Source organism: Lepidochelys kempii, chromosome 1 (assembly GCF_965140265.1).
Source record: "Lepidochelys kempii isolate rLepKem1 chromosome 1, rLepKem1.hap2, whole genome shotgun sequence".
NCBI lineage: Eukaryota > Metazoa > Chordata > Testudines > Cheloniidae > Lepidochelys > Lepidochelys kempii.
The window spans coordinates 297,133,419-297,148,879 of NC_133256.1; the positions used below are offsets into that span (position 1 = coordinate 297,133,419).

At 40.3% G+C, this 15,461-nt stretch overlaps 1 protein-coding gene across 3 annotated transcripts in view; it reads right to left on the reverse strand.

Annotated features, from left to right (window-relative positions):
* Positions 1-15,461, reverse strand: part of PDZRN4 (PDZ domain containing ring finger 4) — a 386,169-nt gene that overhangs the window by 107,813 nt on the left and 262,895 nt on the right. Inside the window, exon 1 of one of the 3 annotated variants that reach the window (XM_073328041.1) lies at positions 7,640-8,033. The exons of the other annotated variants lie outside the window; for them this stretch is intronic. Coding sequence (XP_073184142.1) covers positions 7,640-7,732 — 93 coding nt within the window. The 5' untranslated portion in view covers positions 7,733-8,033. Of the gene's footprint in view, positions 1-7,639; positions 8,034-15,461 lie in introns of those variants that run through there. 3 annotated transcript variants of the gene reach the window in all.

Sequence of the window (15,461 nt, forward strand, 5' to 3'; positions counted from 1 at the left end):
GATGTCTCCAAGTGGGCTCTTTCCCTTTTCTTTGTTTAAGACGCTTGGTGGTGGGAGCATATGGTTCAAGAACAAGGCAAAGTTTGTACCTTGGGGAAGTTTTTAACCTAAGCTGGTAAAAATAAGCTTAAGGGGTCTTTCATGCAGGTCCCCACATCTGTACCCTAGAGTTCAGAGTGGGAAGGAACCCTGACAGATGGAGATTCCACAACCTCCCCAAGGCAATTTATTCCAGTGCTTAACCACCCTGACAGTTAGGAAGATTTTCTTAATGTCCAACCTAAACCTCCCTTGCTGCAATTTAAGCCCATTGCTTCTTGTCCTATCCTCAGAGGTAAAGAAAAACAGTTCTTCTCCCTCTTCCTTGTAACAACCTTTTATGTACTTGAAAACTGTTATCATGTTCCCCCCCTCAGCCTTCTCTCTTCCAGATTAAACAAACAATTTTTTCAATCATCCCTCAGAGGTCATGTTTTCTAGACCTTTCACCATTTTTGTTGCTCTTCTCTGGACTTTCTTCAATTTGTCCACATCTTTTCTGAAATGTACCCAGAACTGGACACAATACTCCAGCTGAGGCCTAATCAGCACAGAGTAGAGCCGAAGAATTACTGCTTGTGTCTTGCTTACAACATTCCTGCTAATACATCGTAGAAGGATGTTTGCTTTTTTTTGCGAACCCACCTTATAGTTGCTCCATCTCGGCTGCATTTCCCATGGACTGCACAAGGATGGGGGAAAGACGTCTGGAGCCCTTCCCCCGTGCACCTTCCAAATGCTCAAGCCAAATCCCGTTCTGAATTCAAATGTCAGGATTTGGCCTATAAATATTAACCTATATGCAAAGGATGAAATTTTGGCCTTAGTTAAATCAATGGTATTGTGCCACTGACTTCAATGGACCCAGGATTTCAGCTAGCAGACGGTAACATACAAGTCAATCACAACTAATATACTGTGCATAGAGTTAATAAAAACAAACAGTTCAATAAGAATAAAATAAAACAATTTGTATAAACAGCCAATAGAAGCCTTAGCAGTCTTCACTCTAACCTACATTTTTAGTAAACGTATATGAACATTTGCCCTTTTAGGATCTCCTCTCCAATTGTATTTAGCTTAGTTTTAACATCCACACAATTCATATAGACCAGGTTCTAATCTCAGCTAGTTCAGATTTACACTGGTATAACAGAGCTCAGAATCTGGTCTGCATGCCTCTAAAGGCTGTCGGGTATTTTTCAAAGTGATAAGTAGAAAAAGGTGTCATATTTCAGGAAGCTTCAAAATGGAAAATAATCTGTTTTTCATAAACAAGGAAACAAAGTCCCAAAACAGTTTAGCACTTCAACTATTTCTACAATTTCCCTTAGGGCTGTCCAAACAATTTTTGGTTACAATATTTCTGGAACATACAGCTATGTTTACAACTCATTCTATATTATCCAACACAGTATCACTGTTAACATTACATTAAATTAAATGAGCACAGAGACAGATTGTTCTATCTTTAGAAAGCGTAGTGAATAACAGACCCTACAAGAACAGATTTCTCACATTCACAAATTCTAAACATCAAATCAGAGCTAAAAATGTTTCCCATCAAAGTCTCATCAGGTAACAATTTTTCAGCATCTGAGCAATTTCTATTTTGATTACAACAAATCTATGATGGCTAAATTGCCGCAAGTCACAGAAAAATGTTTACCAAAAATTGGTATGCCACTTTCCTGTTCTCTATGATATACAGAGGATCAAGAGGCTCAGGGAAAAGTCTTGCATTGCATTAACATGAACATTCTCTGAACAACCTCTAAGCAGCATGGATGAGTTCCAGATCAAAAGTCAAGTTCTGCCTCCCTTGTTTTGAGAAATTGCTTTTATGATTTAGGATAACGAGGGAAATGTACCTGTGGGACAAAAACAAATCTAAATGGATTTACTCTTTGGTGAGTGTAGCGATGCGATGACTCATCGGCGTGGTGCCTCCTGTTAGTCGTCCTGGGAATTAGCTCTTCCGGCCAGGAGCGCCCTCTGCAGGCCGGTGCCTCGCCTGCCGCTGGCCTGCATGTCCCTCCCAGACCCCAGTGCCCTCCTTGTCAGGGTTCCGCCCCAGCAGTAACCCACAATCTGAGACTCCCCACCCAGGGGATCCCCCAACCTTCAACCTCCACCTTGCCTCAGTGGCCACTGCCAGTCACCATCTAGCCCCTGCTCCCTGGGGCAGACTGAAGACTATGAACCACTCATCATCAGCAAGGGGGGTTGGACCAGCTGCCTCTGCCTATCTCTGGGCTGCCCCTCTGCAGCCCCAGTACCCTTTCATAGGCCTTTCACTAGGCCTGCAGCCTGGGGCTTTGCTAGGCTGGAGCTCTGCAGCTCCCTCTGCCCTTCCCTAGCACTGCTCCACCCTAGGTACCCTTAGCTTCCCAGGCAGCCAGGTCCTTCTCTCTCTAGGAAGCTAGAGAGAGTGTCTCCCTTCGCTTCTAGCCCACAGCCCTCTTATAAGGGCCAGCTGGACCCTGATTAAGTTGGCCACAGCTGTGGCTGCTTTCCCAATCAGCCTGCTTTTCCCATTCACAACCCTCTCCCAGGCTGCTTTAACCCCTTCTGGGCAGGTGTGGGGTAGTCACCCCACTACAGTTAGACTATCCTATTTAAATGAATAAAGTTTTAGGGCTGGAAAACGTATCCTCGGTCAACTAATTTTTGTCCTCCTTTTCCGATTGCTGTCCCATCCTCACCAATATGACTTACCACTGCTGTCTGAAAAGCGAGATATTTCTTTGTCTCTTTTAGACTATTAACCCTGCATCTGATGTTTACGAGGATTAGTAATTGTGGAAAGCTTTTATCATCTGTCAAAAAACAAATTCCTTTCAGGCCTACTTTCTTAGGCTCACGCTAGTCTGTCCAAAACACTACTACTAAGGTTATTTTTCTCTTCTGCTGAAAAAAGTCACTTCTCTCCTCAGTCCTCTTCATTGTTTCTCTCCTGCATCAAGTTCAAGCACCACAGATTCATCTCTAGGCTCTGTATAACTATGTTGCTGCTCAAGCCTCTGCTCTCTTTTCTCGTTTGACACCCCATCTCACGCCTGTTCATATTATCATTGCATTCTTTGCTTCCTTCTCCCCTTCTGACATGCTGCCTCCTATCCTTGGAACAACTTCCACTGCATTGTTTACATACCTTCTTATGTTTGAGTAGTGCCCAGCTATCAGGCTTGCTGGAGTTACACTGGCAGCTCCACTGTGTGGTGATATTGTGCATTCAGGATGTGCTATTAATACTTAATAACAGCTACCATTTTAACACAGCCTTTATCTTTCTTTAATAATTCCATTTGGTTCCAATAAAAATCTAATCTTGAAACCTCTTTTTGCCTATTGTGGGTGCTCTAGACACTTTGGAATGGAATTTATGCCTGTGAGAGTAATCTTACAAACTGAACATTTGTCAGTCTTCCCCCCTCAGTAAGGATATGAGACAGGATCATTTACAAAGAAACTGCCGAGAGAGGCCTGTGAGTAAGTTGATTAGAAACATACTTTGAAAAACTTTGGGGGCAGGGTTCATCTTTTTTTTTTTTTCTCCCTGTTTGTACAATGCCCAGTACAATGAGATTGTGGTCCATGATCAAAGCTCCTAGATGCTACCTCTATACAAATAAATGATAATAATAATAATAATAATAATAAAAAAAGAGCTGATGTCTTATGTTCAAAGCTGGCTTTGTAGGAGAATCGAGTCCAGAACGTAAGCCAGTTTACTCGTCCATGGGAAATATTTCTTAAGCTAACTCTGTGCATCTTGTGTGCTATACTGTTGTAGACAGATTGCTCTCTGTGTCCATTATAAATGCTAAAATTCACCAAGTTTACTCACAATTGTAAATATCACTAAGCTCACTATCACTCTTGTATGCGGTATTGGTACATCCATTTTAACAGTTGTATTTGTATATCCATGCAAGGGGATTGTTGTAAAGGCATGAACATTTATTGGAACAAACTATGCTTTACGTTGCTTAAATTATTGATCAATTACAACCAGATCACTAACAACTATGAATCCTTAAATCCTTATAATATATCAGTAAGACAAATAACGCACTCAGAAAGATGAATAAATAATCTTCTCTTGCTCTCGTCTCTGCAATCACTACTAAAAGAACTAAACTCATTAATAGTAACACTATTTACTAATACAAAAAAAGCAAATTATTCAAATGGCTAATGACTGCTTAAAGTGAAAAGAGCACTTTCTTAGACATTGGTTCTGCTGCTATTGGACAATCCATTAATAAGTTTATCTTCTGAAATGCATGCAGTATAAAAAATAATAGGTAAAGAACTAGCAAACAGGGTTCCCTGTTCTTTCATTTCTAAGTTATTTAAAAATATGTTTACTAACACCATAAAAATGCAGAACCCTTTTTGAAAATTGCAGTAAAGTCATCTCCTCGCATGCATCACACTCCTTTAAGTCAGCATGGCAAGGTCATTATTGAAAAGAAAGAGCTTGTTTAGAGCTGGTAAGTTGTCAGATAAAGGAGTAGCTGACATCTCATGAAAATCTTTGTGAAACTATCTATTGAGAAACAATTCTGCTGACCTAAAAGATATTTCCTGGGGGTACTTTTGTTTTCTTTTATACTTATTAATAAGTAGGGAACATGTTTCCTCACTTGTATGCTTAGCCTCACAAGGCCTTATTTCCTATGTGTCAGCAGAGAGAGAGATTGCTTCTCCTGATGCTTTATTCATGGTGAAGGAGAGTAGGCCACTTTCTGGATCCCCAGAAGACCCTTAAATTGGGGCAGGGCCCTACCTGCCAACTCCCATTGCTTCTCAAGGACACAAGATGAAGGTAACAGACACTCTGCACCTAGGGAAGGGGATATCCAGTACTATGAGGCTACTACTATTCACTCTCCGCAGAATAAAAGAAGATACGTCTGTAGCATGACTGATTGGGGTGTGGAGAGTCCATTCTCTGACTTTCCTGAATACAAACTTTGAAGTGAACCTACAAGGACTAATCACTTTCAATCCCTCACAAATCAGCTCAGCGGTTCAGCTCCTGAACACCACCATAAAACAAACCCACCAGAGGGTTCACAGATCTCTGATTTCTACAAAAGCACGATCTTGGTTGCTTAGAAACTGTTCTTACGTATTTATATATTCATGTTATTTATTTATTTCCATTTCTGCAGAGCATATCACAGGCTCTGGATGCCTCACATTCTCTCTTTCTCTTATTCTCTCTTTCAAACACACACACACACACACATACACAATACAAAATCTAAAGGAGGGGTTCTCAAACGGGGAGTCGTGACCCCTCAGGGGGTGGTGAAGTTATTACGTGGGGATATCGAGCTGTCAGCCTCTACCCTCAAACCCCACTTCACCTCCACCATTTATAATAATATTAAATATAAAAATGTGTTTTTAATTTATAAGGGCAGGGGGGTCACACTCAGAGGCTGGCTGTGTGAAAGGGGTCATCAATACAAAAGTTTGAGAACCACTGATCTAAAATATTACCATTATTATATTACATTTATTTATTATATTTTGCGATAGCGCCTAAGGGATCTGATCATGGATCAGGGCCCCCTGTCCCAAACACATAACAAAAAGATTATCTGTACCCAGGAGAGTTTACCATCTAAGTAAAAGTCAAGAGGCAACAGGTGAATACAGAGAAATAAAAGGAACACAAGTTAACAATGACATCATGCAATTAGCTTAATCACTGTATTATCTATGTCCTCTGCTTATTACATCATTAAGTCACTCTGTATTTATGACATTAAGTCAGTGTCACTGTAACAAATGTGATGTCACTGACTGGATTTTAACTTAAAGAAAGTAATAAGAGGCAAAAGCAAATGACTCTTTAAGCAAATGGATCCTATTTTTATACAAATGTTCCCTTGTTATTAAAAGAGTGGAAGAGAAAAACGAAGATATACCTATGAGCAAAACAAAACAAAAATTGAGGAACTGAACACAGAATCATAGAAATGTTGGGGAGGAAGTGATCTTGAGAGGTCATCTAGTCCAGCTCTGCACAGAGGCAGGACCAAGTAAACCTACACTATTCCTGACAGATATTTGTCTAACATGTTCTTAAGCACCTCCAGTGACAGGGATTCCACAGCCTACCTTGGTAATCTATTTCAGTACTTATTTTACTATCCTTATCGTTAGAAAGATTTTCCTATGATAACTCTCCCTTGCTACAGATTAAGCCCGTTACTTCCAGTCCTACTGTCTGTGGTAGTGGGGATTAACTAACTGGCTAGCCGATAGTACTGATGAACAGGATCTCACGGTTATAGTGAGTCACAAATTGAGCATAAATCAACAATGTGATGCAGTTGTGAAAAAGGCTAATATAATTCTGGGTGTATTACCACAAATGTTGTACGTAAGGCATGAGAGCTGACATTACCACTTTACTCAGCACTGGTAAGGTCTCAGCTAGAGTACTGTGTCCAATTCTGGGTGCCACACTTCACAAAAGATGTGGACAAACTGAAGAGAGTCCAGAGGTGAGCAACAAAAATTATAAAACATTTAGAAAACCTGATCTATGAGGAAAGATTAAAACTCTGGGCATGTTTAGTCTTGAGAAAAGAAGACTGAGGGGGGACCTGATAAGTCTTCCAATATGTTAAGAGCTGTTATAAAGAGGACCATGATCAATTGTTCTCCGTGTCTACTGAAGGTAGGACAAAAAGGAAAGGGCTTAATCTGCAGCAAACAGGTTTAGGTTAGATATTAAGAAAAAAATTCTAACTATAAGAGTAGCTAAGCTATGAATTAGGCTTCCTACGGAAGTTGTAGAATCCCCATCATTGCAGGTTTTTAAGAATAAGTTGGATATGCCCCTGTCAGGGATGGCCTAGGTTTACTTGATCCAGTCCCAGCATAGGGGGCTGGACTTTCTGACTTCTCAAGGTCCCTTCCATCCTCACATTTCTATGATTTATAGTTGTAGTAAAAGAGCAACTGAAGGAAAATAAGGGTATGCCTAAGATTCCTGTTAATTCTTTTATCAGTATTGCTTGCACAGAAAATCTTGTTTATATATATAAAAAAAGATATTTTACATCTCAAAATCATCTGCTACTAGGATTTCAGAAAATAGTGCAGTTGTCAGAGAAGACCGAAAAAAAAAGCTTAGCTTAAAGATATCGGCAATAATTTACATCAACTGTACTTATACAATCTGAGTCTCATCTCATTACACAGCTTTTACACCAATATAACCCTGTTAGTGAATTCCTGAATTATACCAAAGTAAGTGAAAGGAAAAGCAGGCACTCAGCAAGAGTCAGACTCACAAATGTGGGACAGGATGTCCCTGTGCCATCTACCTAGGGTGACCAGATACCATGATTTTATAGGGACAGTCCCGGTATTTGGGGCATTGTCTTATATAGGCACCCATTACCCCATCTCCACCCTCACCTCGATTTTTCACACTTGCTATCTGGTCACCCTACGTCTAACACCCTGGCACTCAGGAAGGATTCACTTCCAATGGAGAGGAAACAGAGTTAACACTGTCCCTCAGTGGGGTATTCTGCCAGGGAGGAGCGGGTAGGATAATGAGTACCTTTAGTTTTTGGTCCACTGGAGCCAGCTTGTGAAGACTGCTGAAGAGATATACTGAATTAGTGCATCCCTCAACTTCCTTGGTCACTCCCATATTTGTAGTACAGCTTTGCCTGCTTTTTGAACTGTGGCTTAGAAGTTGTGGCAGCTTTCTGCATCTGTAACCTATTCTCCTTGTGAAGTTACCATGACTGGGGCTGTCTGAGGTTACGCCAGCATAAGCTGCATCCGGCACAAGAACTATACTGAAGAGTTCTTTTAAACCCAAAGACAGTAACAAAGTACAAAACACACCCAGCTTCTCTCAAATTAGTGCAATACAGTTCCACCCTTGGAATAAAGGCTGCAACCTCCTGTTTTCATGTGCACTCCATATAAAGCAAATGAAGGAATAAACAACTTACTAGTCTGCCAAACATTTTAAGGAAAATAAAATGTCCCACACCTGAAAAACATAAATGGAAGTAAAACTTAGTATTTTCCCCTCAAAATAACAAATATATAAGGAACTGTGATAATTCTAGGTATCTAAATATTATACATTTGAAATGTTTTGCTGAGTTACTGGTGCTGCATAATGCATGAGTTTCATATACAAGCGAGCTTTGCACATAAGCAGTTCTGCTCACACCCTGCAGTCTACATCCAGGCCAAAAATAAAGAAAAGAAGTTTGCCATCTCTGGACTCTGTGCCCTGAACATTTTCAATCTTGCTTCCCTTCCCATTCCATTTTCAACAACCATATGCCAACATTTCTTGTAGACAATTTCACCTTCAGTTGTGCTGAGGATCTGCCCACTAATGACCATAATGAAACATGCTTTGTGTGAGAGCCTGTTCATTTACTTTCATTCCCGTGAGTGCCTTTGGAGACCAGTGTTGCAATCACGGCTACTTACTATTTAATTCCCAGCCAAATTTATGGCCAAATTGAAAAATGGATGCAGGCTGCCTGATGCAGGATGCTTTTGTCTGAAGTGTCCTCATGGAATCATTATACTTGCATTAATCTTTAATCTGCAATTAAACAATTCGTTCTATGTAAAAGATAGTTGCAAACAGATTTCCTGAATGTACACTAGACAACATATTTTAGTGGGTGTGTATGTATGTGTGCTGTGGAGGAATTGGGGGGAAGAAAAAGTTAGCGGTTGGGGCAGGGCCTATCACTGGACCACAGGTCAGCAAAAGGTTATGTGGGAAATGAAAACTCCACCATTCTATTGAATGACTTCTGTGCATTCCAACTACTTAGGGATTTTTCTCCACTGGGTGGGAGACAAATGGTAAAATGTAGAGAGAAGAAAAAAGGGAGGGGGCTGGAAAGAAAATACAATGGATTAAGGCATAGCTTAACTGATAAATCTATCTTGGCACAAAATGCAACCTGCTTTGAATCTGTTTCTTTCCAATTAAGAGCCCAGCTTCCAGCTCCAGCAGATGCTTAATTGGAGACAGAGGCTGCCAGGCAGGCACCAATACAACAATCATTAACAGGTAGTTTTAAGCCATTAAGGTGCTCTAGCTTGTCAATTTCCTCCTCATATACCGTTGCCATAAACAAAAGTACCACCTTCCTCATGGAGGCAAGAGCGCCTAGCTGGGAGAAGTGTGCGTGCCAAAAACTCTGCTTCAATTCAGAGGACTGAAGTTATTAAATTAGCACCCAAGGGTTTTGATTCAGTGGGGGACATAATGGGCCTTCCTGTCTGGTGTCAATGTAACATTAGAATGGTACCAAATGGCTATAACAATAGGTAAGCAGAAGGGCATCTGTTTCAGATTTGACTAAAATTGTATAATTATATCTTGGTACATGATAGTTAGATAAAACCACATATGAACAGACCTGCTGTTAGCTTGATCCAAGTAAGAAACCAATGCTTAAAAATCAGTTGAAACCACTCACAATGCAAACCTGGATGCTACCTTAAGAACTCTACACCTGTGCAGAACATTCAACAGCAATATAAGATAGTGCCAATAATCCAGGTTTTTAACTATAAACATAAAGGAACAAAACAATTATTGTATCTGTAACCCTTCATTACTACAAGATGTCCCTATTTTGCAATTTTTAGTACTAGCAAATTACATACTGTTTTAGCAAACAATATAACTAGATACACATCACACAGTGAGGTTTTAAGAGGGTGTCCCTATAATATTTCACTAACATGCCACTTACCACTGCAAAGAATTCACTACCATATATCATTTACTGCTTGCAAATCTGGCAATCTAGACAAACACACTAATTAAAGACAAGGAAGTAAAAGGCAGGTATTGATTGTAAGTGCTGAAGCACTAGAAAACTGATAACATATATGTTGTTAAGGAGTTAATAAATGATTTAGCTCTGACACAATACTCTATGTACACCCAGGTAGCTAAGGGCAATCCAGTGCTATAGTCTTCCATTATTTTCAGTGGGCTAATAAGACATACATCGGAACATGGTCTTACCTGTGAATTGTAGCTGAGACATTTCCACTTATACAAGTCCACATTTTAAAACAAACTTTATAACCAAGAAGTGGAAACTAAAACCCTCTAAATTAGGTTTCAGAGTAACAGCTGTGTTAGTCTGTATTCGCAAAAAGAAAAGGAGTACTTGTGGCACCTTAGAGACTAACCAATTTATCTGAGCATAAGCTTTCGTGAGCTACAGCTCACTTCATCGGAAGCATGTGAGCTGTAGCTCACGAAAGCTTATGCTCAAATAAATTGGTTAGTCTCTAAGGTGCCACAAGTACTCCTTTTCTTTCTCCCTACAATGTGCATGATAATCAAGGTGGGCCATTTCCAGCACAAATCCAGGTTTTCTCACACACCCCCCCCCAGACTAACTCTCCTGCTGGTAATAGCTCATCCAAACTGACCACTCTCCTTACAATGTGTATGATAATCAAGGTGGGCCATTTCCAGCATAAATCCAAGTTTAACCAGAACGTCTGGGGGGGGGGGTAGGAAAAAACAAGGGGAAATAGGCTACCTTGCATAATGACTTAGCCACTCCCAGTCTCTATTTAAACCTAAATTAATAGTATCCAATTTGCAAATGAATTCCAATTCAGCAGTTTCTCGCTGGAGTCTGGATTTGAAGTTTTTTTGTTTTAAGATAGCGACACTTCAATCTCTCTGGTCATGCAATCACAGACATGAAGGTCGCTATCTTAAAACAAAAAAAACTTCAAATCCAGACTCCAGCGAGAAACTGCTGAATTGGAATTCATTTCCAAATGGATACTATTAATTTAGGCTTAAATAGAGACTGGGAGTGGCTAAGTCATTATGCAAGGTAGCCTATTTCCCCTTGTTTTTTCCTACCCTCCCCACCCCCCAGACGTTCTGGTTAAACTTGGATTTATGCTGGAAATGGCCCACCTTGATTATCATACACATTGTAAGGAGAGTGGTCAGTTTGGATGAGCTATTACCAGCAGGAGAGTGAGTTTGTGTGTGTGTGGGGGGGTGAGAAAACCTGGATTTGTGCTGGAAATGGCCCACCTTGATTATCATGCACATTGTAGGGAGAGTGGTCACTTTGGATAAGCTATTACCAGCAGGAGAGTGTGTTTGTGTGTGTGTGTTTTTGGGGGAGGGGGTATGAGAAAACCTGGATTTGTGCTGGAAATGGCCCACCTTGATTTTCATACACATTGTAAGGAGAGTGGTCACTTTGGATGGGCTATTACCAGCAGGAGAGTGAGTTTGGGGGGCGGTGGGGGAGGGTGAGAAAACCTGGATTTGTGCTGGAAATGGCCCAACTTGATTATCATACACATTGTAAGGAGAGTGATCACTTTAGATAAGCTATTACCAGCAGGAGAGTGGGGTGGGAGGAGGTATTGTTTCATGGTCTTTGTGTATATAATGTCTTCTGCAGTTTCCACAGTATGCATCCGATGAAGTGAGCTGTAGCTTATGAAAGTTTATGCTCAAATAAATTGGTTAGTCTCTAAGGTGCCACAAGTACTCCTTTTCTTTTTGCCTCTAAATTAGGCAGATTGGAAGTCAAGAGCCCTCCAGTATTCTCTAGTGGAATGATTTCTCAGATGCACTAATATAAACATAAAAGTTCAACTATTAATTTTTCACAATTATAAAGTTGCTCCACATATCAAAATGTCTATAACTTTTGACATTCCTTTTTAAAATTAAGAAATGGACATCCGGATTGCTCTATGTGGAAGTAGAATGTTGATAATATATAGGCCAGATCAGCTTCTAATTTTTGCTGCATTCCATGGCCCAAACCACACTAACACTGTCTGACCTACTTGAGATAGAGGAAATGACAGACAGAGCTGAGGTGCTCTGGGATACTTACATGGCTTAAATAGCTTGATTTATCTGTTTCTATCCGTTGGGCAGAGGGATTACCCTATTCTCTGAACTGGTACAGAGAGTATACAGTAGCAGAAACGTACAGCCACATAGCTGTTGTCAGTTACTTTGCTATTCAAAGATTCATACAGGGTTAATAAAATTGTGAGGGTGTGATGGAATACATGTAAAGTTACTCTACAGGAAAAAAAAACCATGCCTTTAATGGATATAACAGAAATCTCACAATCAACTAACACATAAATTAGTATTTTCTGGCTATATCATCATTATAGAGGTTTCATGGCTGTGACATCATAGTTGCGAAATATAGCTTTCCTAAATATGTGAAATAAACACAAGACATTTTAATTAGGGCTGTTGATTAATCACAGTTAACTCACACAATTAACTCAAAAAATTAATTGTAATTAAAAAAATTAATCGCAATTCATCATAGTTTTAATCGCACTGTTAAACAATAGAACACCAATTAAAATTCATTAAATATTTTGGGATGTTTTTCTACTTTTCAAATATATTGATTTCTATTACAGCACAGAATACAGAGTGTACAGTGTTCACTTTATATTATTTTTATTACCAATATTTGCACTGTAAAAATTAAACAATAGTATTTTTCAATTAACTTCATACAAGTACTGTTATGCAGTCACTTTATCGTGAAAGTGCAACTTAGAAATGTAGATATTTTTGTTACATAACCGCACTCAAAAAAACAAAACAATGTAAAACGTTAGTGCCTACAAGTCCACTCAGTCCTACTTCTTGTTCAGCCAATCGTTAAGACAAACAAGTTTGTTTACATTTATGGAAGATAATGCTGCCGGCTTCTTATTTACAATGCTCATTAAAAAATAATGCTTTAATTAAATTTGTGACTGTGCCATGCAAATGCCTGTTCTCACTTTCAGGCGACATTGTAAACAAGAAGCGGGCAGCATTGTCTCCGGCACATGTAAACAAACTTGTTTGTCTGAGCGATTGGCTCTACAGTTTCACATCGCTCTACAGTTTCACATTGTTTTAGTTTTGAATGCAGTTGGGTTTTTTTTTTGCATAATTCTACATTTGTAAACTCAAATTTCATGATAAAGAGATTGCACTACAGTAGCTGTATTAAGTGAATTGAAAAATACTATCTCATTTTTACAGTGCAAATATTTACAATAAAAATAAATATAAAGTGAGCATTGTACACTTTGTATTCTGTGTTGAAATTGAAATCAATATATTTGAAATTGTGGAAAACATCCAAAAATATTTAAATAAATGGTATTCTATTATTAACAGCACAATTAATCGCGATTAATTTTTTAATCATGTGATTAATCATGATTAATTTTTTAAATTGCTTGACAGCCCTGATTTTAAGAGATTCTACCAGCAAAACTGTAGTCCGCACTAAGTCATCTGTAAAATGATTGACTGAGTTGCCTCTAATGTCACAACCCAACCCCTCAACAATGAGCTGTTCTTAGGGGTATCACTCTCAGATGCAGGAAATCTGGGGCTCGATTCTGGCTCTGTTCCCTTTGCACAAATGGGACAGAGAGCTGCCTTAATCAGGGATTCTTCTTATGTAAGGGGAATCCCCCAGTGCTGGAGCTCTATATCATTTGCTCCCCCACCCACGTATAGCCAACATTCTTTGGTGGGCTCAGAGTGGCTTGTGGCAGAGCTGGAGCACATGGCATTCTATGGATCCCCTTGAGGCACCAGTCTAGCTGGCCCTTAGGCTACTGCAAATCAGCTATATTTACTGTAAATTGCATTGGTTTATTCCCTGGGTGGGTTGTAGATCCAGGGGAGTGAAAGAGGTGGTTACTTACTGTAACTGGAGGTCTTCAAGATACGTGGTCTCTGTCTGTATTCCAGTGTGGGTTACGCATGCGCACCATGTGCCTAGAGTCAGGCAATTTGAAATTGGCGTCCGTTGGTTCACGCATGCGCCATGACTCGCCTCATGTTTCCATCCAAGCCAATAAATGCGGGGAGGACCGACAGTGTCTCCTGTTCCTTCTCAACTGTGAATCTGACAGATTCAAAGCAGAGGGGAAGGAGGGTGGGAAGTGGACTGCAGATAGGGACCACACATCTTGAAGAACCTCCAGTCACAGGTAAGTAACATCCTCTTCTTCTTCGTCTTCTTCAAGTAATGGTCCCTACTGCATTCCACTGTGGGTGATTGATAAGAAGTGTCTAAGTGAGAGGAGGGTGCGAGGATGAGGACAGAAGGGTCATGCAGAGAACCACCACACCAATGGAGGCATTCACCACTGAGTCCTGCACCAAGGCATAGTGTGTTACGAATGTGTGGACAGAACTCCATATCGCTGCTCTACATACCTTTAGGAGAGGCACGTCCTGAAGTCATTGCTTGATCTCTAGTGGAGTGGGCCCATACCCTAGTGTGGGAAGGTAGATTCAACAGCTGGATACAGAGTTTAATGCAGCTGGAAATCCATTTTGAGATTCTCTGGATGGAGATGACCTATCTCCTGATTCTCTCTGCTACCACAACAAACAGTCTAGGAGACTTCCTGATTGTTTTTGTTCTCTGAAGGTAAAAGGCCAAAGCTCACTGGAAATCGAGGAAATAGAGTCCAAGTTCTTCTGCAGATGTATGGGGTTTCAGAAGAAAACAGGTAAGTGAATGGATCGCTTAATATGAAACTGGGAGACCACCTTTGGTAAAAATTTTGGGTGTATGTGTAAGGCGACCTTATCCTGATGGAATACCGTAAATGGCAGGTTGTCCATCATGGCTCTGAATTCACCGACCCTTCTTGCTGAAGTGATAGCAACAAGGAAGGCAACCTTCATAGAGAGGAGTGACATAGAGCAAGAGACTATTGATTGAAATGGGGTTTTTGCTCATACTGAGAGTACTAGATTCAGGTTCCATTGAGGCATGATTGTTTAGAAAGGTGGAAAGGTTCTTAGGAGGCCTTTCCAAAAACTGAGTTACCCACTGTAGGAGCATGGAAAGTGCTAATCACCACTAGGTAGACTTGCAAAGTGCTGAGGGCAAGACCAGATGTCATTAAAGACTGAACATAGTCCAGGATAAGGGGAATCTCTGCAGTTTCTGGTATAACACCTTTATGTTGTACCCAATAACATTGTCTAGTGGAGTCTTTCCTACTGTTGGAGAGAATGTCTTGAACTGTCAAGGAACATACCAGTTCTATGGTTGATGCCCATCCAGATACCATGCTCTGAGGTGGAACGGTCATGGATTAAGATCCTTGATCCTGCTACTGTACTGGGTCCGAAGATCAGGGAAGTTTGGGATGGTAAATTGGTGGACAGGATGACATGCATAGGAGATTGAGGAACCAGAATTGTCTGGTCTGAAGGGGACAATCCAAATGACTGTCACCTTGTCTTGTCGGATCTTGTGTAGCACCCAGGTAGTACCAGTAGTGGAGGGAAGGAATAGTTGAGTTGGTCTGACCAGGAGAGAAGG